Source organism: Saccharomycodes ludwigii, chromosome V (assembly GCF_020623625.1).
Source record: "Saccharomycodes ludwigii strain NBRC 1722 chromosome V, whole genome shotgun sequence".
NCBI lineage: Eukaryota > Fungi > Ascomycota > Saccharomycetes > Saccharomycodales > Saccharomycodaceae > Saccharomycodes > Saccharomycodes ludwigii.
Window position 1 is genome coordinate 1,247,045 of NC_060204.1, and position 25,279 is coordinate 1,272,323.

The window sequence follows — 25,279 nt, forward strand, 5'->3', positions numbered from 1 at the left end:
TACATAGTATAGTTTTTATTCATAATTATTTTGTTTGTTATTAATATCATGGCCACCACTATCGCTACTACTATTATCATCATTTTTGTTACCCTTTTTATCATTATCCATATCTTTGCCATTATTATTATTATTGTTATTATCATTATTATCATTATTATTATTATTATTATCGCTATTATCATTGTTATTATTATTATCACTATTATTATTTTCATTTTCATTTTCATTTTCACCTCCAATATTACTATTAGTGTTACTGTTATTATTGTTGCTATTCATGTTTGATGAAGCACAATTAAAACCAGTATTGTTGAAGGAACTTGTATTATTCCCCCAATTATCGAAATTATCATTTGAAAGAATCGGTGCTGTAAAGGGAGTTGAACCAACAGTAGGAAATGGATATATGGAGCCTATATTATCACTAGTATTTGGAACACCATGTTCCATTGTTAAAAACAAATTACCCCAAAACTCACTGTTCAATGAAGCAAATTCATCGCCCAAATTATTTAAATCTTCCAAGTACTTATTAATATCAACGTCTAATTTTAGAGAATTAGCAGCAGTAGTCCAATCTTTTGAATCTGCACTATTTGTAGCACTTAAAACGTTGTCTTCATCATTACCCGATATATTTTCCACCAGATTATTATCGCCTGTTTGAGGAATATTAAAATTATCGTGCAACCCGCTACTTTTAGCGACATCATTGTTATCTTGATTTTTCTGTTGAAATAAAGATCGAAGAGGATTACCAATATCAGATACATGTACATCTTTTTCTGTACCGCCATTATTTTCAGGCTTATTACCACCATCAATAGTTGTATCATTATTTACTCTTTTCTTGTTTATTGTATTTACCAAAGGATTTATGCTAGATTCCGGCACTGAATTAAGGTCATAAAACGGAACCGTCTCAATATCTACACTACAATGACCAGAATCAAACGCCTTTTTAATTTGGGTGGCATATGTTTGCAAAAATAATGAAATGACCAACTTTAATTTACCTATTATATTATTGTACGGATATTCACTCAATAATAAATCAAATCTCCTGGAAATTTCATTACACATGGACACGACTTGCGCTGTTACTTCCTGTAACTGGTAAAAGCTTGAAACTGTTATTGAAATATAACGAATTCTTAACAACATACCAACAGTATAGATCAACCTACTACTATAAAATAATGGAAGCGCCACCAAACTACTATACTCAATCTGTAACATTTCTTTCATGGAGTACAAGGAATAATAAGTGCATTTAGTTACAGAATCAATGATAGATTCAGAAAAGTTAATATCTAATTCTGGCTCGCTAACGACTGTAGTCAACGATGGTTCATGTAGATATGCTTCAACAGAATAGAAAAAAGTTAATAATCTGTGATTATCTTTGGGTATTTCCAAAAAAACACTATTTAAATCCAACTGGAAATTTTCTAGCGCATCCAAATAATCAGCTGAAACATTAAACCTATTTTTGTTGTTGTCTTGGCTATTTCCATCCAATGATGTGTTATTTCCAATACCAGTTTGAGTTCTAGTTGAAAACTCTTGACTGTTTTTATGTAGAACCATGTGTATTTTCTCCAAGATCTTGTTCATTTTAGTGAAAACTAATAAATTTTGATGGTACAAGGACGCAGACTTTTTCAAATTCAAACAATATTTTTCCAAAATCGGAGACCATCTAACATGGATAGCCTTTCGTAAATATAAGTTTATATTTAAGGAAGAAACATAAACTAATAGACATAGAGCTTCATATTCTAGTTCAGTTCCTTCTGCTTCCACAACAGTATTGTTGCCCCTTTTAATCCCTTCCTTATCAAATAAAAAAATTTGTCTTCCATTTAGCCCAATATCTGATAATAAGCAGCAACATATAGAATTCAAGATATGATATCTTCTTTTTTGAAATAACTCAGGCGTGTTATACCACACACACATAATTAACAAAGACTTTAGTAATTCTACAGATTTGTTACCTAATATTAAAACTTCTTGTGATAATAATCTTAGGATTAAAATTTCCAATTTAATAAATAAATCTAATGAAGAAGAGAAAGAATCATCTTTCTTAATAAAAATGGAAGCACATGTCATTATGGCAGTGAATAGAATTGGCGAATTTTTGACCAGATCTTGAACAGACGCAGCCTCTGGTAGTAAAACTATTTTTAAATGCGGAATTTCCATGACTTCAATTCTAAAAATGTCCAATCTTCTTTTGGCCTCCTTTTCAGTGAGTAAACCGGAAGAAAGCGGATCAATCAAGCATGGACCAAACGATCTATCCGTAGCTATTTCGTCCCATTTGGCATGCATTTTCTTCAAGTTTTTACTAGTTTTGTTTAAGGCATCTCTTTGTTGAGATAGAACTAGCATTAATTCTTTATATAGGGGCGAATCCTTTAGTATCTTTTTTTGACGTTTGTTGTTTGTAGCATTGTTAGCAAAAGAAGCATTTACATTACCTGAAGTCGGTAAAGTGCCACCAAAATTTCTCATATCCTTGAATCCGTCTGGAGTTAAAAAGTTGGACGTTCCATTTTTAGATGTAGCAGTGAATTTTTCGGATTTCTGGTGATTTATTGGGGTGTCCTTGATTGGAAAATTGGGTATTTTGTTATGTTTGTCTGGATTTCTATCGATAGATTTTGTATATTGTACATAGTTAGTTGGTCCCATTAAGTCATCCCGGTCTTTAGTTGTAGGCTCAAAATTATCAGAAGAGTGTATATTATTATCGTTATTAGTATCTAGTTGAGCAATATGCAGACTAGCTATATTTGAGTTATATTTAACTAAAGAATTGGATCTCTGATCCTCAATACCCTTTTCATTAGCAGTTGTTAAAACATTAAGCCTCGGTTGTTTTTTGGAAGCTTCTATCTCGGCCTTGGTTCTTCTTTTCCTTTTCTTATTTTTCTGAGAGGTATCATAAACACAAACCTTGTTTGCTTTCAAACATCTAATACAGGGTGCTATTGATCCATCATTAACGGATATGTTACTGTCCAAAGAAGGTAAGCATCGTACTTTTAATTTATGGCAATTCACACACGCTATTGATCTTCTATTTGGTTTTTTATATTTTTTAGATACTTCATTATCGAATCCCATATTTTGAATTTTATAATGAATGCTCTTGACACTAGCCTAGTTAATATCGATGTATATTTTATTACTTTATCCTTTTATTTATTTATGCGATGCATATGTATTGTATTTTTAGAGGCAGGAAAACAAAAAAAAATAATAAAAAGGCTAAAATTATTTTTTTGGGAAAATTGAAACAATTTTTCATTTTCAAATTTAAAAAAAAAAAAAAAAAAAAAAAAAAAAAGAAAATAGTCAAAATAATCTACAATGTTTTATTTAAAGTGTAATAATAATAATAATAATAATAATAATAATAATAATGACAGTGATAACACCAGTACTATATTTAATATCATTAAAACCGTGCTAGTTTACATAAAAATATAGGCTCTTTGAATAAAAATAAAAAAAATTAAAAATATCTCTGCCAAAATACGGAACACATTGTTCATAGAATACTTTTATCTTAATGTTGCAAAAACAGAAAAAAAAAAAAAAAAAAAAAAAAGATAATAAGCATAAACTTGCAACAAAATATACCACTTTTACAAATAAAATAAAGTAAAGAGAAAATTAGGGAGGAAAAAATAAATAAATAAATAAATAAATACAATGCTAAAAAAAAAGGAAAGAGAGGGTAAATTTGCTTTTATGATTTGATGCAAGTGACAGAACCTTCTTTTAGACGATTTAGATCCTCCTTGGCTGGCACTGCTGGTGCAGCATTTACCTTGGAACGATTATGGATCATGTGGCTCTGAACTAAATGTCCAGCTGCCAAGGCAGAACACAAGGACAATTCTCCGGATAATACAGAGCATGCTACAATTCTGGCCAATTGGCGAGCATTAGAACCTGGTTCAGTTGGATGTGGTCCCTTTACACCTAATAATTCCAACATTGAACCTTGTGGACCCAAAATAGTACCTCCTCCAATAGTACCAACTTCAATAGATGGCATAGACACGGAAATTTTCAAGTCGCCATCGACCTCCTTCATTAATGTAATACAATTAGATGATTCAACATTCTGAGCTGGATCTTGACCCAAGGCCAAAAATAAAGCAGTGACTAAATTAGCTGCATGTGCGTTGAATCCACCAACAGAACCAGCCATAGCAGATCCAATCAAATTCTTACTAATGTTCAATTCAACTAATGCCTTAACATCACTTTTCAAGACTTTCCTCACAACATCCCCGGGAATTGTGGCTTCCGCAACAACGCTCTTACCACGACCTTCAATCCAATTAATAGCGGCTGGTTTTTTATCGATACAGTAGTTACCTGAAACTGATACAATTGACATATCTTCCCACCCAAAAACTTCCACCATTTGTTTTAATGAAAATTCCACACCTTTGGAAATCATGTTCATACCCATAGCATCCCCAGTGGTGGTTCTGAAACGAATAAACAACAAATCACCGGCCAAACAGGTTTGAACGTGTTGTAAACGAGCAAAACGAGAAGTAGAGTTAAAAGCCTTTTTGATTTTGTTCTGGCCTTCCTCTGAATCCAACCAAAGTTTACAAGCACCGGCTCTCAACAAACTGGGGAAACTAACGCATGGGCCTCTGGTCATTCCATCTTTAACCAAAACAGTGGTAACACCACCACCTGCATTAATAGCTTTACAACCACGCATAGCAGATGCAACCAAACAACCTTCAGTAGTAGCCATTGGAATATGGTAGGGAACACCATCAATGATTAGTGGACCAATAACACCAACAGGGATTGGCATATAACCAATAACGTTTTCACAACAAGCACCGAAGACACGGTCATAATCATAGTTCTTATAAGGTAAGCCTTCCGTTTCTAAAATTGGAGCATTGGCTAAAATGGCCAAGGCTCTACGACGAACAACAACAGCACGAGTATTGTCACCTAGTTGTTTTTCCAACGCATACAATGGTAATTTCTTGTTCACAACCAAAGTCACAACCTCTTTATTTTTTAAAGAGGTTAAGTGACCATCCTTCATCAATGATTCTAACTCTTCCAAGGAACGTGTACTTTCGTTTTCATCTTCAGTTGAACTGTCCAACTCATAATTACTACTATTGTTGGAGTTGATGGACAAAGATGATGATGTTGATACAATATAGGAGGATCTACCAGCATTGCTGGAATTGGCAGTAGCAGTAGTAGTATTAGTAACACTAGAAGGAGAAGGGGTAGAGGATTCAGCAGAGGGGAGTGTGGAAGACTTTACAATTTTCTTTTTCTTGTAATTTTTGGCAGCCAAATTAGTATGGATTTTTGCTGCATTTAATAGATAAATATTAATTGATACACTTACGATAAAGCAAAAAAATAAAAACTTGCTAACAAATCTATCACGAATAGCCACGGCTATATATCTAATTAGCAGATACAAAGAATCTTCAACCTGGTTGTAAACTTTAGAAGTTTCGTAATATTGAGTTGGAACAACGGAAACTACGACACTCTTAGAAAATTTATCTTTTATTAACGAAATAGGCCCCAAAGTATTTTTACCATTTTCCGATTGATAAATAGTGGAGAAAGTATTATATGTCCATCTATAGGCAAAGTTGTAAAAATTAAGACCAAAAAATGCAATTATAACAATTAGTTTGAAAAAGGTAATGCTAGTTGGAGACGTTATCAAGCTATTTTTTGATTTAGTAATTTCTTCTTCAGACACATGCTCTGCAGTAGTTAGTAGGACACCGTCCTCCTCCAATGCTTGTTCAATTTCAGTAGACCTTTGGATGACATCAATTTCCACTTTTAGCGATAAAACTGAAGAAAAAAAGGTGCAAGTTAAAATGAAGTCAAAGAAGATAATCAAAGCAGCCAAAACACTAAAACTATTCAAAACGTCTAGATGTGTTGTTAAAAAGGCACAGGCAGTGAAAGAAACTGCACAAATAGAGTAGTCTTGAACCAGACGACCACCTTCTTCCAACATTGAGTTGTAAACCATATCACTTGGTGTCAAATGCTTCTTACTATAGAAACCAGACTTGGCGTATTGAGTTCTTACGTATTCTGACAATTTGATCTTGTATTTGAACCCCATAATAATTATGATGAAGGGAATACCCTCAACTAAACTTAAAAATGGAACATATTTGCCAAAAATGTTTTGACAAGTATATAACCCCAAGAATAATGAACAACCTGTGTTAACCAAAGTGAATAAACTAATCCAAAACTTAGAGCCCGTTTTTCTCATATCGATAAATAGGCTAACAATTGAATAAAACATGCCTACATATGCGGACCCAATAATGAAAATATCAATTGGATCAGCGCTTGTTAAATGAGTAGAGCATTGAGAATAAAAATTCTTTAAACCATTTTTCAAATTTTCCAGTTTATACTTTTGGGGTCTCAACTTCCAAATTGTATTAGGACCATTCATAACAGTAGGTAAATCCAAACTCTCTTGTAAAACATAAACTGTATTGTTATTATTGCTACTACTGGTACCACTATTATTGTTGTCTCCGTTGTCATTGGCAGCATCGTCTAATAAAAGATTGTTGATAACTGGTAATTTGTTATTGGCGTCAGTAGTTTTAAAACACAAATTGAACAAATAATATTTATCAAATGAAGAATATCTTTCCATGTCTTCAATTTCCGTCCAAGTATTAATTGTTGAATTGTAAAAAAAATTGGTAGAATCCAATGTATCAACAACCAAACCTGGTTGAAACAATGAATTACGAGTTGTATCTACTTTCCATCCATTAACATAGTATTCTATAACGTGTAGGTATGCAATTGCAGTAGCTAGCAATGTAATGAGAATCACATGAAAAGGATTACTGGCTGCAAATCTGGCACATTTTGCAAATGGCTTTGCTAAAGAAGTAAATTTTGAAGAAAGCAATGGCATTGGTATTAGTTTGCTTTTGTTCTCTTTCTATATCAGATTATTGTCTTTAAAAGAATTTATTGCGATTAATGTCAAAAGTGAAAAAAATTTTTTTTTTTTTTTTGTCAAAATTCAGATTTGTTTATAAAAGTTGTTTGAATAATGATGACAATAATATTGTTGTTGTGTTGTTGTTGTTGATAGAAATAATTTTTTTTTTTGTTTTATTTTTTTTTTTGTGGCGTGTTGCTTATCCTCTTCTTTCTTCTGCAGGAAATAACAGACAAAGAGTATGATGAGTGGGAATATTCCTTTTTTTTCTTTCTTTTTTAATAATATCCAAAATAGGAAGTAAAATTCAAAACAGGAAAAAAAAAGAAGCTGCTTTTCGGTCTTTATGATTACAGACTTGTACGGATAACGGACTTGTACGGATTACAGACTTGTACGGATTACAGACTTGTACGATTCACTATAAAACTTTAATCAGTTTAAAAATACATAAATAGAAAATTAGAGGAAAAAAGAAATAGAAAAATAAGTAGTTTGAGGAACTAAACTTATAGATATAAACTATATATATATATATATATATATCAATATCTGATAAATAAGTTTTATTTTATTTCTAATCCAGATGTTTATATATAAATATTTACGCATTTGTTTCTTTTTTTGTTATTTCTTTTTTTCCCTTTTACAAAGCACGAGCTTACTTTCAACGGCCGATAAAAAAAAAAACAATACACAAATTTAGATTCTATACTTTTCTTTACGAGCAATCTTTTTAAACCCAATTCAAAAAAAAAAAAAATAATAATAATAATAATATCGTAAAAGCGATAAAAAAAAAAAAAAAAAAGTTTTTTTTTATTATCATCACTATTTCAATCTTTTGATATTAAAAGATATTACTAAAAATCTGCAATGCTTTTACTTCTCCGTGGTCATTTACTGTTTAAAACTTACTTTTCAAATAAATCTATAAAGCAAGCTTTAGTGTGTTTATATATATAAAAATAATGTTTCACTTTTCTCTTGATATAATCTTAACAAAAGAAATCTAGTTGTTAAATACTGTCTGTTGCAACAAACATTTTATATACAAACATATATATACATATATATATATAATAAAAAAAAATAGTATCACCACTTTTCTTCCTTCTTATTTCATGGAAACTAATTTCACATCAAAGGTTAAATCAGAGTTGCCGGGAATACCTGGCAAAGCTTGTGTACCGTAGGCATATGCAGCTGGAATGATAATTCTACGTTCACCACCAACACACATACCAGCAACACCAATATCCCAACCTTTAATAACTTCTCCGCGACCTAGCTTGAAAACAAATGGTTTACCTTTGGTATTTTTATCAAAAACTTTTCCATTTTTCTTTAATTTACCAACATATCTCATCCCTATTTTATCTCCTCTTTTAGCTTTCTTACCAGTACCTGTAACACGATCTTCAATGATAATACCACCTTCTAAAACCTGTGTTTTTACCTTTTGAGCTTCTTCAACTTTTTTTTGTTTTTTTTCCGTTTTGGTACCAATAGCTTTTTTGTTGGTTGGGCCTTCTTCTAAATCCTTTTTAAACTGAACTTTCTTTTGTTTCTTATTATTGGATTCTTCTTCTTCAGCTTTCCTTTTTTTGTTGCTTTCTGACTTTTTTTTAGGTTTTTCTTCTTCCACTTCTATTTCTTCCTCCACCTCTTCCTCTACATCATCCTCATCCTCATCCTCATCATCCTCATCATCATTTTCCTTTTTCCCTTTTTGTTCTTTTTCATCCTCAATCATTTCTTCAATACGACCTTCAACATCGCTAGCATCTTCTAATTCATCCAGGGCATCCTCATAATCATCATCCAATTCATCTTCATCTTCATCTTCTTCGTCGTCGTCGTCTTCTTCTCCATCGTCAGAATAATAACCGTCCATATGATCATCAAATGGATGTTTAACAAAATTACCACTTAGATGAATTGGATAGGAACCTTCAACAACAAATAATATTTCTTCTTCCGGAGCAATTGTTAAGTCTAAAGTTTGTTGCATTTGACCCTTTGGCGATAAGGTAACAATAACATATTCTTGGAATTCATCATCTTCATCCTCCTCATAGTAGTCGTCATCTTCATCATCCTCCTCTTCTTCGACAGTTTTTTTCTTTTGATTTTCTTTTCCCTTTGACTTTCTTTTACCTTTACCTTTTGCTTTTTCTTCTTTTTCTTCTTCTTCTTCTTCGACATCGACCTCATCTTCGTCATAATCTCCTAAAATATCATCATCATCATCAGCAAATTCTGGGTTTCTCTTAATGATTTTCAAAGTAGATGGCTTTCCGTCTTCGTCAACGGCTTCTGGATCAACAGCGGCTAAAGTCAAACGGGCAGTGACTGGAGTAGATATGTTGATAGCTGGGGTTGGTTTAAATGGGTCAACTTTCAAGTTATAAGTGGCTAATGGCAATAGATCAGACATTGTAATGCTTTCAATACTGATTTTTCGATTTTTTTTAATTTTATTTTTCACCCTTTACAAGCTACACTCAAAGTTTACAAACAAGAAAATGGAAAGAAAAAGATATAGAAGAATAATATAAATTAATTGGGCAATAGAAGAATATGATATAAACTATGAAGAGTAAAGACTCGCGTTAATTATATATACGCATATAACACATGTTAGTTTTCTTGCCTTTGAAAACATAAAATATTAAAATTTAAAATATGGTTCAATTGATTTCTTTTTTTTTTTTTGCACAGAAAAACTCGTGGAAAACTATTTGAATTGTATAATTAAAGAAAAGAAAAAAAAAAGAAAAGAAAAGAAAAGAAAAGAAAAGAAAAGAAAAGAAAAGAAAAAAAAAAAAAAAAAAAAAAAAGAAACGTTGATTTTAAAAGTTTCGTAAAACATGATAAAAAATATCACTGTATATGCGAATATTCCGTATATAATAGGTTCCAACTTGTCCGAAAGTAACCAGATTAACATAACAAAAAGATACCCAATACTAACCGGCAATTGTCTTATAAACACTAATAGTTCTACAAGACGATTTAAATTATTGTATAATCCGCATTAACTAAACAATACAATTGACCTACATTAACATAATAATTAAAAAGTTAAAAAAAAAAAAAAAAAAAAGAAAAAGAAAAAAAAAAGAAAAAGAATCAACTCTTACGATGTCTTATCTAATTTGAAAAGAAAAAAAAAACGAAAGCGTTTTAACAGTTAAAAAATTAATCTAATAAAAATAAAATTACTTAAGTGTGCAATATATTACTATTATAAACTTAAAATTTCAACAAATGTGGCTTGTCACCGCTCTTCAAAGAGAAAGAGGCAGCCAAATATTGTTTCAATAATGGAGTTTTCTTGATTTCAGCTAATAAAGCCTTGTCAACAACCTTTTGATCTTCAACTCTCTTGGCAGCAACTTCCTTCTTTGGTTGATCTTCGTTAAAGAACTTAGCTTCACTCTTTTGTTTCTTGTTCAATTCTTCTCTGGCAAAGTAAGCGACATCGAACTTTTCAACGTTAACACCAGCAACAGAAACCTTGGTGGAAGTAGCGATAACATAACGAGCATTAACTCTTCTCAAAGGAACACCGTTAACCTTAAATGGACCAGAAACCAACAAAGTATTGTCTTCTAAGTGCTTCAAGTAGACAACTCTCTTACCTCTGAAACGACCAGCCAACAAAATCAAAACAGTACCTGGAACTAAAGAGGCACGTAATTTTTGTGGATGAGAAGCTTTTCTGACCTTCTTTGGAGTCTTAATATCTTCGGCTGGATACCACTTTTGAGCCTAAACAAAAAAATTAATATATTTCAATCAATTTGTATATTCATGAAAATCATAAAAAAACAAATTTTATTCAAAATAACAAAAAAAAAATTGTTAGTAAAAATAAATATTTTTCAAAAAATTATTCTGACGAAACGTTAACTAAACGTATGAATTTCACAATAGGAAAAAAAAATAAATAAATAAATAAATAAAAGTTGCACTTTTACAATTTTATAATCCAAATTTTCAAATAAACAGCTCTTGAAAATGGTCCTCCCACATAATTTAATAATCTATTATCCATATGTCATACAGGAAAAAAATTCCAAAAAAATATCGACGAGCTGTCTAATTAAAAAAATTCTAATACCTAAATAAGATTCCAAATTCATTTTTGTTAGATACTTTCCACAAAATAGTCTATGGTGTACTCAATAATGTATTACATTTAAAATTTTGTTCCCCCCCCTCTTTTTTTTAAGCTGACATTCCTTGCATTCAAAGTTGCTTTACTTTGAAACGAGTATAGGCGACTAAATTCAGTGTTGTAGAGATTCATATACATAATCATTTAATATTATATTTGTTCAACTAAAATTAGTTCACTTATATCTCGTGAGATGATATCTATTTTTTTAAACGCACATCCATGAGATGGCAAATTAATTTATACATCGCTGAACTGACTAAGTATCAAAATTATTATTAGCCCATTATTGACTCTTTTTGCTGTTCTACATTCTTCCGACTTATGAAATTCATAAATACACACGTTGTCTTTTTATTCGATTTCGTAATAAAATAAAATTGTAACATACTTTTGGGGCACTCATTTCTTCTTATCGTTATTTGCTGTCTTTTAACTTTAACTAGATAAACAAACAAGTATTTATTTTAACAAATAAAATAAAAAAATTAAAAAAAAGGAATTTTAAATCTGAAAATATACATTAATAAAGTACAATATGAAAATTAACACAGAGAACGAACAGAAAAAAGGAAGAAAGAGATAGAAATACACCAAGAACAAGAAAAATAACAGGCTGAAAAATAAATTAGCTGAATTGAACTAAGGATTTGAAATAACTGCTAACGAAAAAAAAAAGAAAAAAAAAAAAAAGATTATTTGAAGGGAAAAGTTGAGAGAGAAAATAAAATAATTTAATAATGTTAAAAAAAAAAAAAAATATTTGGAGGATTACTGAACAGGGGAAAAAGAAAAATTAATAAGCAAAACATAAAAGCTTGACTTTTTTTCTTACAAACAAATCCCGTTGCAATCATATTCAAGTATTCCGTTATAAATCTAACATTGATATACAGAGGTTACAAAACATTTTTAAATAAACAAGAAATAAAACTTTTGTTTGTTAGGAAAATATTATTCATTCACCCGTATCTTGGGCAGCTTTTTTTTTTTTTTTTTTTGGAAAAACAAATTAAAAAATAATTAAAAACACAAAAAAATTAAAAAAGGTTTGTAATGTACAGGTGTTATAAAATATGTCACAAAACTATTTTACTTTATTTTTATTTTTATTTTTATTTTTATTTTTATTTTTATTTTTTATTTTACATAGCATTGAAAGCCTAACAGGCCTCCTTTTTTTCTAACTAAAATTACTACAAAATGTTGACAATATTGTGATTTCATCTTCCCTTAAAAAAACAAAAATTTTACTGTATTATTCATAACATATTAAAGATAATTAAATATATAGCAGTGAAAAGACAAAAAAAAAAAGTTAAAAATCATTTAAACTCTTTTGGAATTTTTGGAACTGGTGGTGTATTACTGCCATAATCAATTTTCAGCATAATTTGACCCTTACCGAGTCTTATCATGATTTGACCTTCCTGTTGAATTTGAGGATCGTTCAAGTTAATTTGAGCGGCACCCAGTTCAGTATCCTTACTAAAAGTGTGATGAACAATAACACCAAACACCAAGTTTGCCTCTGGAGATGCCTTAAAGGAAACAGAATCGCCAAACGTAGCAACACCATCTTTATTACTTTTAACTTTATCCGTTTTATGCAATGTCTTTAATCTACCCCCTTGTGTTAAGGAGACTTTAATTTGAACACTGGAACCCAGGTTTTCTGCTGATAAAACGGTGACAGTGCCTGCATAAGTACCATTGGGGGCCAAAGTCCTTGCAAAACTGCTAGCACTAGAAACAGCTCTCTTGTTAGTCGCATCACCATCTTGCATTTTGGAAGGAGAGTCTGGTCCTGGAACTGGAGCATACTCTTGATTTGGAACGGTTGGGTCATAATCCATCGAGGCTCTATGTGCAGGACTAGAACTAGATTTGCTATGCGACATACGTGCACTTTTATCATTACTGCTGGTAGAAACTTTCCTGGAAGTAGATCTTTTCCTGTCAACAGACATTCTTTTGTGCTCACTTGAAGCTCTCTTGCTATTACTCACATCCATAGATGGTCTCTGGACTTCTTGTGATTTCCTACCAGTGGCTATATTTTTCAAGAAACGCCCACCTTTTGTTACACCACTTACACCAATGTTGGCAACACCAGTAACAGCACCGACACCCGCATCAGCAACACCAGTAACAGCACCAACACCTGCACCAACACCTGCACCAACAAAGTTTGAATATTTGGCTGATTTAGCAGAAAAAATATCAGCCTTTGCAATCATGTATTGTGGCTTAAAATGCGTTTTAATAAATATCGTACCTTTCGGTTTCAAGGATAGCTTCCAATCCTGATGATGTCCTGCTTTAATACGCTCAGCTGGCAAATTGGCAGAACACAAAAAGTCATTAGAACCTGTCCTATCCCAGTCGTATACTTCGACAGTTATTCTCGATCTTGATCTGGAAGGAAGGGTAATAAGTGTGGTTTCATTCCAAGTAGGATTCAAAGTCTTTTTTTCAATATTACTCTTAAATACTTTAATGCCATCAATAGTTATAACAACAAAGGGGTCCGATTTACCATTTCTATCATGAGATGGCACGTTTTCAGCACTAACAAGATGAACCTTTAACTCACCGGTATCTCGAATGGTTTCGCTATCTGGTAATGTTAAAGCACATGGAACGTAAACACATCTAAACTCAAGACTTAAACCATTAGAACCCCTGATGACACCCGGCTCAGAATAGCATTTTTCCAATAAATCCATGGTGTCAATGGTAAATTCCTTAATAACATCATCGTTGTCCTTGGCGACACGTTTCTTAGTGGATCTAATCGTGGCAACACTATGTTTCAAATCACGAATGAACTGGACCCCAGAAGCCTGCGATAACCCAGAGACACTACTGCCAATTCTACTGGAAACAAAAGAGGGATAAGAAATATCATCGAATACAATGTTTATGTAAGAACCTGGAGAAAACCCTTTCCCGTTTAAAATTTCAAAAGACAAAGAACCTGAATTGAAGTCAAGTAACTGTTTTAGAGTCATCTGCTCTTTACGGTGTAATTTTTTAACCAATTCATCATCATCATCAGAAACTTCAACAACTTCATAATCATCTGGGCACTTTTCCAATTTTTCACGTAGTTCAGCTTGTTCTATTTTAAATTTTTGTTCGTGTTCAGCAATCCTCTTTTCAGTTTCTTTCACTTCCTGCAATTCACTTGGCGAAAATACAGGGATTGCTGGAAGAAAAGATAATGAAATATGTGCCAAACTTTTTTTGGAGATCCCATCAGAAGTACGGATACCACAAGTGATAATATCCTTAGAACCATCAAACAAAACATATCTGCCAGTAGAAGAGTCTTTTTTTAATAATTGCGAGACAGTAAAGGAGTAATTGCCAATGTATCTATCTTTACCAACAGATTGGTAATCATAAAATGACAAAGTAACGGTTTCGTTCCCGTTCAAAACAGGCAAATAAACTAAACTATTAAAAACTGGAGTTTTATTTTCACTAAAATAGTGAGATCTATACTTGATCTCTCTACCCAAACTAACAACAACATATGGATCAATATCACCGACACCAGAAAGGTCGCTTGACGAGAAAACACCGTCACGAATATGTAATCTAACAGTCCCCAATGTAGACGTGGTCAATTTTTTGTTCTTTCCGTTAGCCTTGCCCAAGGAATCAATTTTAACAGGTTTCCAAATACCACTTAATCTAATATCACCGGAGGGTGAACCATGAAACATAAAATCATTTGCCTTCCAATGGTCGAGTAAATCACGTGTAGTACCAACATATTCACAAATCTTGGTTTTCGTTTTAAATTGATTATCAAAAACAGATAAACGTAAGACTGAACTGGAACGGGATGGGATTAAAACTTCGATAATTTCTTCCCAAGATGGTTCGTTCGTACGTTTTATAGTTCTGAAAGCTTTGATCAATTCATCTTCAACATATAACTCGACACTTGGGTTCAAAATACCATATGGAGAAGAAGAAGTGCTTAAGTTAACAATGCTATGTAGCGTCATTTTCAAGACACCGACATCAGCACCATTGTCAATATCGTCATCAAATTCATCGTAGTCTTCAATACCAGCGGTAGTGGTGTTTGACTTTGATGGCGTAACCTCTTTCTGTTGTTGATCGGACTTATCTGAGACAGAAACTACTGGGTACCATTGGATTGAATAGGTCAAAGTACCAGTGCTCCTAGTACCTTTCTTTAAATTAACAGTTTTATTGGCGAAAATATCTTTTTGCAAAAGTTCATGTAAATCAAAATCGGTTTCACCAAGTAATTTGTCGGTGTAATCGGCATCATCGGTAGCAGCATCTAAACATTTGATCAACAATTTTTGTTCCAATGAATTGACCAAAAGAAACTTGGTTTCGTTCCAAGAACAGCTTTCCTGAACTTTCTTCTTTGTGGATGTGTGGATTTCCGGAGCAACATTATTAAACGAACCAGATTCGGTGGTGAGAGAAATGTACGGACTGGCTGATCTTGTTAAGTGATCAACTTTAGAAACTGTAACAGCAACAATACCCAAACAATCTTTGGCACTGGCAGCTAAAATTTCTTCAACGTTAATATCTAATTTGTTAGGAGCGTATAACATTGGTCCTGCATTAGAATCAATCATGGATTTGACAAAACTTTTTAAACCTGGCAAGAAGGACATAATATCTAAACCTAGGGTATCACCTCCAATTGGTTTCAAAGCAAAGTCTACCAATGGTGGTTCCAATAAGGACACAGAAACAATCTTAATGTTGGGAAAGTTATCTGATAGGTTCAAGGTGATACGAGCTTTTGCAGCAAAGTTGATATCTTCAGCCAAAACAGACAAAGTTTTAGAAACAACACCCTTACCAATGGTGATACCAAGGGCAATTTTTGGATTTACCTTTGCTCTAATTTCATTTGCGGTCATGTTTGAAGTGTCGTTTGGAGTGAAAGAAAATGCCCAATCCATTTCCACAATGTCTTTGCCCTTCTTTGTGTACGATTTTATACTGTCAATAGTAGGAGCTTTAGTACCCAAAGTAAACTCGTTTAAAGTTAACGCATCAATACCAAAACCTGGAGTGACACTTTTCAAAATTGGGTTGACAATATCTTTAACCTGTTGGGACAAAACCGGCATATAAATAATCCAAAACTTACTCAAGAAAGAGTTCAACCATATGGTGGTTTCCACCTTGCCAGATAAATCCTCATGGATAGTGATTCTTTTTAAATCGTCTCGGTAATTTCTGTTAAAACGACGGAATTCAGCTCTGTAGACAGAAGCAGTACAAAAAAAAACAATCATTAATGAAAGCCATGAAAAACCCAAATAAGCGAAAAGCCAGGAGAAATAGCAAGTACCTATAATCAGAGCGAAATTATAGTAGTAATCAGCATAGAAATATTCTTCAACATATGATTTAATAACAGAAGAATCACCGTTGATGCTGATACCAATACCTTTACCATTGCTGTCAGAAGCGGTATTAGGATTGGCATCAAACCCAGCAATAGCTTTCCATGGATATTGACTACCTTGTTTATTTTGATGTTTATTTAAGAAATCGGTCAAGGAGTCAGTTGTTGCTTTGTTCGAAGCAATTGCATCAATGTGTTGATCGTTGCTAGTTTCGTTGGGATTGGAAATAGAGGTATCGTATTTATTAATATTTCTTGATACTAGATTTTTGCAATCATCGGGGTGAATTTTTTCTAGTGGAACCGAATTAATAGCGCCTACATTATTTGGAAGCGGAAATTCAGAAGGATTTTTCGCAGCAGAGGCTACAAATATGTCATCCTTCTTGGTTAACTTTGCACTATTAGTGGTGCTGTGACCTCTTTCAAATCCAGAAGAGGAAGAAGTGGCGGAATTATCCAATTGCTTATGGTTATTGCTATCAGCAACGTTCCGATTGGATTTAGTGGTAGTAGTGTTATTGTTACCACTATTTGGCATATTTTTTATTTTATTTTATTTTTTTTTTCTTTTATTCTTTCTTTCTTTCTTGGCTTTTTTCTATGATATTTTTAAATGATTTATTTATTGGTATATTGTGGGATAGAAAACAAATAAACGTTTATTTATTCTTTTTTAAAAGAATAAAAGAAGGAGAAAAAAAAACCAAGTAAAAACAACAATATCAACATTTTATAATGTTCCATAATGGTAATAATAAGCTTTTAATAACTTCCCCTCCCATTGTTCCCCTTTAATACACAGAAAAGAATGCAGTGCTGATAGTGTAAATGTACGGGTGTGTATTTTTTGACAATCATTTTCGAAAAAAGAAAACAAAAAAGAAAACAATTGAAATTTCTATGGTAAGTATATCCGAAGTTCATATAATCCGAGAGTTTTAGTTTGTAGTTATTCATTTATTGTTTTTTTTGTGTGTTAAAACGAAAAATAAAAAAAGAAAAGAAAAAAAGAAAAGAAAAAAACAAAAAAATCCCGACAGGCCGTTTAATTTTCAAAACGTATTCCATTAACAATTCCAATTTAAATTAGTCTTCACCGCCCCTTTTTTTCTTTTTTCATTTTCCGAATTCTATCAATATATCTCATACCTTTATTGCTATATTGTTGATATCTGCTAATAACAAAGAATCTTAAATTTATAACATTAAAAACAAGTATCTAAAGAGTGAGAAAAAAAAATAAAATAAAATAAAAAAAAACGTTCATAGCTAACCGATGTCCAAGCAAAAAGATAATAATTCTTTAATATATTCTTCAGCTAATTTGAATAATCATGAAAGCAACTCTTTTTCTATAATATCTACCCCAGCAACCATCACCAGTAACTTTGTTTGTAATGATAATGTAAGGAAAAGAACTCTAGATAGCGACAATCAAAATAGTTCAGAAAATAATGTCAAGTTGCAAAAAACTCAAGATGATATTGTTCGCACCGATGATGAAAATTTAAAAAAAAATGCTAATACTGTATCTTTTGAAACTCATGGGGAAAAAGAACAAGATACAAGAACGAAACTTCTTTATCAAAATATAACACCTTCTAATACCGTAACAACTAATACTACCAATCAATATGCAGTCCAGGACAGAAACAATGACATAATTATAGATCAACAATATACATTAAGCCAAGATTTGAACAAACAATTTCTAAACAGTTTGATGAAGTTTTCCCTTTTCCAAAATGCCCCAAAAGCATTCTATGTTTCACTAGCACGCAAATTAAAATTGGTAATTTACCATTCTCAAGAATATATTGTGAAATGTGGAGAACCTTCCAAATCTATGTATTGGATATTTAGAGGTTCAGTTAAGGTAACGTCTCCGGATGGCGAAATAACACAAGCTACTTTAAAAGAAGGTTCTTATTTTGGTGAAATAGGTATTTTGTTTAATAGACCGAGAACTGCAACTGTTATCGCTGAGACTAAAGTTTTATTGGGTGTTTTAACTTCTGACAATTTAAACCAAGTTTTACCTGATTTCCCCATCATAGAAAGACAGATCAGAGATGAAGCACAGGAAAGATTGGCCATGCAAGAGATGAAAAGAAAAGCTGGTGTAAACAATATACTGGTAAATGTTTCTGGAAGTACAACCAACTCCTCCACCAATACTGTTGCTGTAGATACCAATACTAGTAACATTTCTGCTACTAACATATCTACTGATTTGGGGAGTGCTTTACAAGCCAACTCCAACTTGACTTTGGAAGACATTGAGGATTCTATTTCCATCAGACAATTTTTGAAAAGCTTACCATTATTTACCACCCTACCTGCAGATATCATTCATGGGTTGGCTCTTTGTGTTGAATTAAGAAACTACAATGCATTTGAATATATTTTAAGAAAAGGTGAATTTGGTTACGATATTTACTTTATAATAAGCGGAGAAGTTGAAGTGTTGGGAAATGCTTCTATATCAACTGCCGGGTCCACTGATGTTGCTAATACAAAAAATAATATGCTATCACATACACCTAACATAGAGATATTACTGGGTAGATTAGGTCCGGGCCAATATTTTGGTGAAATGGGATTTTTACAATTTTTAACCAGTAACAATAAGTCACTTCCTCAACGAACCGCTGACATTCGGTCGGTTTCCACTTCATATTTATTAGTTTTAACTGGAGACACTTTGAGAAAGTTTTGTGATAAATATCCGTTTATTAAAAGAGAAATGAAAAAAACAGCACAAGAGAGAAATTTACAAAATGCAAAATCTACTTCTTTTACCAAAGAAGATGATGATGCTACTGAGCCAAAAGAGAATGTTATTACGGAACGGGACATCAATGTAATAAAGGGAAATGATCCTATAGTACATCCCATTCCATTACATCATTCAAGTAGTGGCATCCTTACCAGAAATGGTATTTTAAATAATTCAAATTTGAGCAAGGAAAATACTACCGAAAAAAAAGAGGACCAAGAGGCTCATGAACATTTGTATAAGAATGTTGGCAATTCTTTATCTCCGTTAAGTATGCATATTGGAAATGGTGTTTTACAAAATAATAAACCATCTCCAATTTCCTCCTTAATCGAGGGAAGAGTTTCACCAATAAATCCAATAAACACGTCTAACATTTTTATTGCACCCAATAGCAAAAATTCTTTTGATTCTAATTTTAAACTGACATCTTATCCGCACAACGCCCATTCAATTAATATGGTTAAAGCTCCTGTTATTAATACGGATAAAAATAATATAATAAATAAAGGCAATAATATTCCTACTACTAATACCACCACAAATAATAATGGTGAAAAACTTCCCTTTTATTTTAAATCTAATTTCACCTTTGGCGGTGGCAATGGTAAATGTCCGCATAATACCAATGAAATTCCCAATAACTCAACTTCATCAGATAAATGTCACTCTCCAATCACTAAAATATCACCACTGCCATCTTCTCCAGGCTGCCCTACATCTTCAACTAATAATACTAATAATAATAATAATAATAATAATAATAATAATAATAACAATACTTTCGTTTCTCCCTCTACTACATCTGCAGTTGCAAACTCTTTGGGTACAAATAGCACTAAAACAGAAGCAATTTCCCAAAATATTTTGGATCTAGATCCGTTATCTAAAAATAAAAAGTCTCCAATTCAAAATATGCGGAGTTTTTTTTCACAAAACCAACCCCCACCCATAAATTATATGCCTAGGCATAAGAGAGTAAGACTAAATAGTATTTCTATGGGGCGTCGTGGATCATCTATACTAACAGTGGGCCCATTACCTGATAGATTACTACTTTACTGTTTTCAATTTCTAAATCTGCCGGAATTAATGAAATTAAGATTAGTTTGCAGAAGATGGAGACAACTATTGTATGTAGCCCCGCAACTGTTTTTAAAATTAAACTTGGCACAGTGGAAAAATAACATTGATGACAAAGCGTTAATACAAATTACAGATTTTGTTGGTTCAAGACCTAAAATTTTGGATATATCCAATTGTTATCATATAACAGATGAGGGGTTTTCTTACATGATCAATGAAATCGGTATTGGTGGCCAGTTGCAAGTGATTAAAATGGCAAGTTGTTGGGAAATCAGTCCAATGGCTATCATGGATATTGCAGTTCCCTCAATTGGGAAAAATCTGGAAGAAATTGATTTATCTAATTGTAAAAGAATTCATGATGATGTCATCCAAAGATTAATTGGCTGGGATGCGCCACTAATGAAAGTGACTCACATTTCCATGTCAAATTCGGACACTTCATATACCAATGATGCCAACAACAATCATCTTTCTTACCCGTATCCAGACGGCTGTGATAGTGCGAATAAGTTGGGGCAACCAATTCCGCCATACTTTTATGGAAATGATACGACTGCAGGGTATTTATCGATAAATCAACCTGTTCCAGGTATGGAAAAATTTGATAATGGTGTCTACGGTAATTACGATAATTTTGTTGACAATGACCTTACCGCTACAAATAGTAAGAATAGAAATAATATTGGTTGCAAGAAATTGAAAAAGCTGACATTACGTCATTGTAAAAGTCTTACAGATGAAACACTAAAACACATTGTGTATTACGCCTTTGATAGAATAGAGCACTTAGATCTTACAAGGTGCACTGGCATAAGTGACAACGGGTTTAGATTTTGGAAACAACCACAGCAGCGAGCGGGTTCCTTTAATAATTTGGAAACATTAATTTTGAGCGAATGTGTATTTTTAACTGATGATACTATATTCAGTCTAACGACTTGTTGTCCTGTTTTAAAATATTTGAATTTATCATTTTGCTTTAGTATAACAGATGCATCGTTGGAAGTTATATGTCTAGGGTTACCACTCTTGGAAAAATTAGACGTTAGCTTCTGTGGAAGAGCTGTTAGCAATGCTTCACTTTTATCTATTTCTATGCACCTGAGAAATTTGCAAAAAATTTGGCTAAAAGGTTGTTTAAGAGTTACGAGATCTGGGGTTGATTCCTTATTAGGTGGTTTTGCTCCTTTGACATTTGTTGATATATCGCAATGTAGAAATGCACATATGTATCAAAACGGTATAATGGCTGAAAGATTTCAAACAACAGTTCCCGGTGGTAAAAAGGCTTTAATTAAAATTGAAGAAAATGGGGGAAGAGTCGTTGAAGTAATAATTTAGGGAGTATATAATAGTGCCAAATTAATATGCGATTTAATTTTTTTGTAATATTATATATATTGTATAAAACACCTACTTAACTTATAAACAACAAAAATGGGAAATTTTAAAAGAAAGAAAAAAAGATAAATGGAAAAAAGGAGAAGGAAAAAGAAAAAGAAAAAAGAAAAAAAAAAAAAATTCCATATGCATATATATACACCTTCATATCAAATACAGATAGACCAACATCAATCCTATGTATAGGCTAATATATCATCAAAAATCATTTGATTAAACTCTAATAATTTCTTTAGTAACATCGAATATAAATAATCTTCTATATCAGCCTGATTATCTAATTGTAATAAACACTCCAATTTCCCTAACATTTTAATTTTGGCACCTTTAAAATTATTTGGCTGTGAGATAAAATCATAAGTGTTTTGGTAACTATTTTTTCTAAAACCATCTTTCATTTTCATTATTAAAAATACATTTCTTAAAGAAATTAATTGATTGTTCAGCCTTTTGATTTTAAATAATATGTTCATTTTAATATAAAATTGATACCAGGGGTAATCAATGATTGTCTGTTCCTGTAACAACTTATTATAATCATCTAATTGTATACTATTGGAGATTAATTTCTCCATAACATCTATAATTGAATTTTGCACATGCGCATATCTAGTTACATTTGTTGTTGTTAATGAAAATTTGTTTAAAAAATTTGTTTTTAATTTTTGGAAAAATTGGAAATAGTCATAATATATCACTTCCCTTTCGCCACCCATCAATATAAGAAATCCAACGAATTTTGACAAACTACTATGTGTTTTATAATCCGGATCAAAAAATTTTTCCATCATTTCTTTGGAATTATAGTTTGAATTTTTAAGGTAAATAGCATCAGTTTCCTTGTTATTTTCAAATTTACAATTGACAGATGGCACTCCTAATAGGGTTTGAAATCCTAAAGAACTAGAATCAGTATCAAGTTCATCAATTTCCACATCTTTTTGATTGTTAATTCTGGACCATGATTTCCAGTTATCAAACAATGTGTTTCCTTCAACCGAACCATAAGGAGTACTTTTAGAAGCTTCTTCCAACAAGGATCTTAGCATTTCGTTTGATTGGCAATGAAACTGTGAACCACTGACCATATCTGGAGGTAAATTGATATGAATAAAACTTTTCAAGTTACCTATTTCTTGGATAAAAGATGATGATCCCATTTTGCCAACGCTTTCTCCATCTAAACTGACAAGTTTTATAGTTCTCAATGGCTTCCAGCCATTTTCTTTTAATTTGCTCAAGCCCCTTGCTACCTCCAAAAAAATCAAAAACCCGCTATTAAAACCATTTACAGTAAAGGAATCTCTTTGGGAAGTGACTACAATTTCCTCATCCTTCCAAATACCAGGTATATTAACCACAATATTTTGGACAGAATCAATGGAATTATCAGACTGGAAACTGCGTATTTTCAATAATTGAGTTTTGTTTGAAGGCCCAGAGTAAAATAAATTGTTATTGGCAACATCCTTCGACCCCAAGGGTATACCAACTCCGGATAATTTGTTTAAGATCGGAAGAACATCATAATAACTTAAACTAATAACAGGAATGTCGATGTTATTATTTTTATTCATCATCATAAGACCATCATATATTGAACCTCTTTGAATAGCTTGGCTATTCCTTGCAGGCCCATTTGGGTAAGATTTATAACCATTTGATTTGGTGACTTCACCATCATCCTCATCATCTTTGAAAAAAACACAACCAACAGCCCCATTGTTGATAGAATTTCTGATTTGGGATGAGATAGACATTGATTTTTCGTTGATAATTTTAATGATGTGAATCTTACCGTGTACAGCGATGTGATTGGAAACTACCAAGTCTTGAAAATCTTGGAAAGTCGCATGATTCACATAAACAAATTGTGCTTTGATAGTACCATTCCCACTAAAGGCTATATAACCAGGCAATGCCTTTGGATTACAACTAGTTTCATCTAAGCACGGTTCTTGCAAGCCCGTTTGATGCACTAAACGTCCATCTTCCCATAAACTTAATTCACTTTTTACAACAATATTATTGTTGCTGATAGTATCAGTGGTAGGGGTATCGGGTAAACTTTCAGACTTTAATATTTTTGGATTTAAGTGTAAAACGTCTTCTAAATAGTTGAAAGTGAATTGTGTAAGCTCATTATCATTAAATAGATGATTAAATTTATGATTATACTTTTTTTTTTGTTTCTCGTCGTATAAAATGCCACTCAATCTTTTTAGCTCTAGATGATTTTGTTGTAAACTATCCAAATAAACTCTATATATCTCAGGTTTAGTGAATTTTGTGGAAAAATGAATTCTTCTAAAATCTCTGGATAGTGAGGTTCTTGGTAGAAACGCTAATGTGAAGCCAATATATATAACAACACTGGCTATGAACATTCCCATAAATTTTTTAAAATGCTTATACCTCACAACTTTGTGGTAATTTCTTTTAATAGATATAATAGTATTGCTTCGACTTCTAGCTAGAAAGGATACGATGGAATTCTGGCGATGATTATGCCTTCTGTTGGTATTGTTATTATTACTGGACATTAGTAATTCATCATCCTGATAGGGCCAGAACATAGGAGTATTGGTATTATCTGAAGCGGTGGATCTTAGGGATGAATAACTGTTATTATTGTTAAGCATCACGGTATTAGTTTTTTTGTTTTTATTGTTGGGTAACAGCAGCAGAGTTGTTTGATTGATATCATTGGGGTGATCTTCTACTAGCGGATCGGATACAGTATTATTGTTGTTCAACGAGTTCATAATTATTTTATTCTTGGTCCTTTCTGTCTACAATTTTTTTTTTTTTTTTTTTTTTTTTCTTTCTTTCTTTCTTTTGCAGTAGTTTACAAAGCGAAATGAAAAATAGAATTAAACAAAAAAAAAAAAAAAAAAAAAGAAGAAAGATGATTTTGATATAAAATAACAGATTTGCGTGTGCATTTGTATATAACTTTTGCCGCCAATGATTAAATTAGATGGTACTTCTGCGAGTTTTCTGACTGCCCTTTTTCACTCCCCCCCTCTGCCCCCCCCGTATATATTTATATAAAGTTAAACGAATCACTACAAATTTTATTTATTACTTGCATTTTGCGGAGTATTTTTTTTTTTATTTTTTTTTGTGAGGTAGAAAATAAAATACAAAAAAAAATACTCATTTTTTCAGTACTGCCCACCAACAAAATACGTAATCATCATTAACGATGCCCATAGTATATATTCCGGGTTAGTGTTTGGGAAATAATCAAACAAACATCTTTTTATATGGCAAACGATAATTAATCGGTGGTTTTTATTATCTATAAAGATTAAAACCATGTTAAGTTGTTACTTTTATGCAAAACATTTGTATTCAATTCAACTG

At 32.1% G+C, this 25,279-nt stretch overlaps 7 protein-coding genes across 7 annotated transcripts; 1 reads left to right on the plus strand and 6 right to left on the minus strand.

Moving 5' to 3' along the window:
* Nucleotides 1-15: 15 nt before the first annotated feature.
* On the minus strand, nucleotides 16-3,141 carry WAR1 (War1p; the record flags this gene model as incomplete). Its single annotated transcript, XM_046078916.1, has 1 exon — nucleotides 16-3,141. One exon carries the CDS (start codon nucleotides 3,139-3,141, stop codon nucleotides 16-18), a length of 3,126 nt encoding a protein of 1,041 aa, XP_045933964.1.
* Nucleotides 3,142-3,769: 628 nt separating this feature from the next.
* On the minus strand, nucleotides 3,770-7,000 carry HMG1 (hydroxymethylglutaryl-CoA reductase (NADPH) HMG1; the record flags this gene model as incomplete). Its single annotated transcript, XM_046078915.1, has 1 exon — nucleotides 3,770-7,000. The coding sequence occupies one exon, from the start codon at nucleotides 6,998-7,000 to the stop codon at nucleotides 3,770-3,772; it is 3,231 nt and encodes a 1,076-aa protein (XP_045933965.1).
* Nucleotides 7,001-8,147: 1,147 nt separating this feature from the next.
* Nucleotides 8,148-9,470, minus strand: FPR3 (peptidylprolyl isomerase FPR3; the record flags this gene model as incomplete). The annotated part of the gene is made up of 1 exon (XM_046078914.1): nucleotides 8,148-9,470. One exon carries the CDS (start codon nucleotides 9,468-9,470, stop codon nucleotides 8,148-8,150), a length of 1,323 nt encoding a protein of 440 aa, XP_045933966.1.
* Nucleotides 9,471-10,288: 818 nt separating this feature from the next.
* RPL6A (60S ribosomal protein eL6) lies at nucleotides 10,289-11,622 on the minus strand (the record flags this gene model as incomplete). Its single annotated transcript, XM_046078913.1, has 2 exons — nucleotides 10,289-10,807; nucleotides 11,608-11,622. The coding sequence occupies 2 exons, from the start codon at nucleotides 11,620-11,622 to the stop codon at nucleotides 10,289-10,291; spliced, it is 534 nt and encodes a 177-aa protein (XP_045933967.1).
* Nucleotides 11,623-12,541: 919 nt separating this feature from the next.
* Nucleotides 12,542-17,179, minus strand: TCB3 (Tcb3p; the record flags this gene model as incomplete). Its single annotated transcript, XM_046078912.1, has 1 exon — nucleotides 12,542-17,179. One exon carries the CDS (start codon nucleotides 17,177-17,179, stop codon nucleotides 12,542-12,544), a length of 4,638 nt encoding a protein of 1,545 aa, XP_045933968.1.
* Nucleotides 17,180-17,917: 738 nt separating this feature from the next.
* On the plus strand, nucleotides 17,918-21,850 carry SCDLUD_004353 (uncharacterized protein; the record flags this gene model as incomplete). Its single annotated transcript, XM_046078911.1, has 1 exon — nucleotides 17,918-21,850. The coding sequence occupies one exon, from the start codon at nucleotides 17,918-17,920 to the stop codon at nucleotides 21,848-21,850; it is 3,933 nt and encodes a 1,310-aa protein (XP_045933969.1).
* A 236-nt stretch (nucleotides 21,851-22,086) lies between these two features.
* On the minus strand, nucleotides 22,087-24,675 carry VPS70 (putative zinc metalloprotease; the record flags this gene model as incomplete). Its single annotated transcript, XM_046078910.1, has 1 exon — nucleotides 22,087-24,675. The coding sequence occupies one exon, from the start codon at nucleotides 24,673-24,675 to the stop codon at nucleotides 22,087-22,089; it is 2,589 nt and encodes an 862-aa protein (XP_045933970.1).
* Between the last annotated feature and the right edge of the window lie 604 nt (nucleotides 24,676-25,279).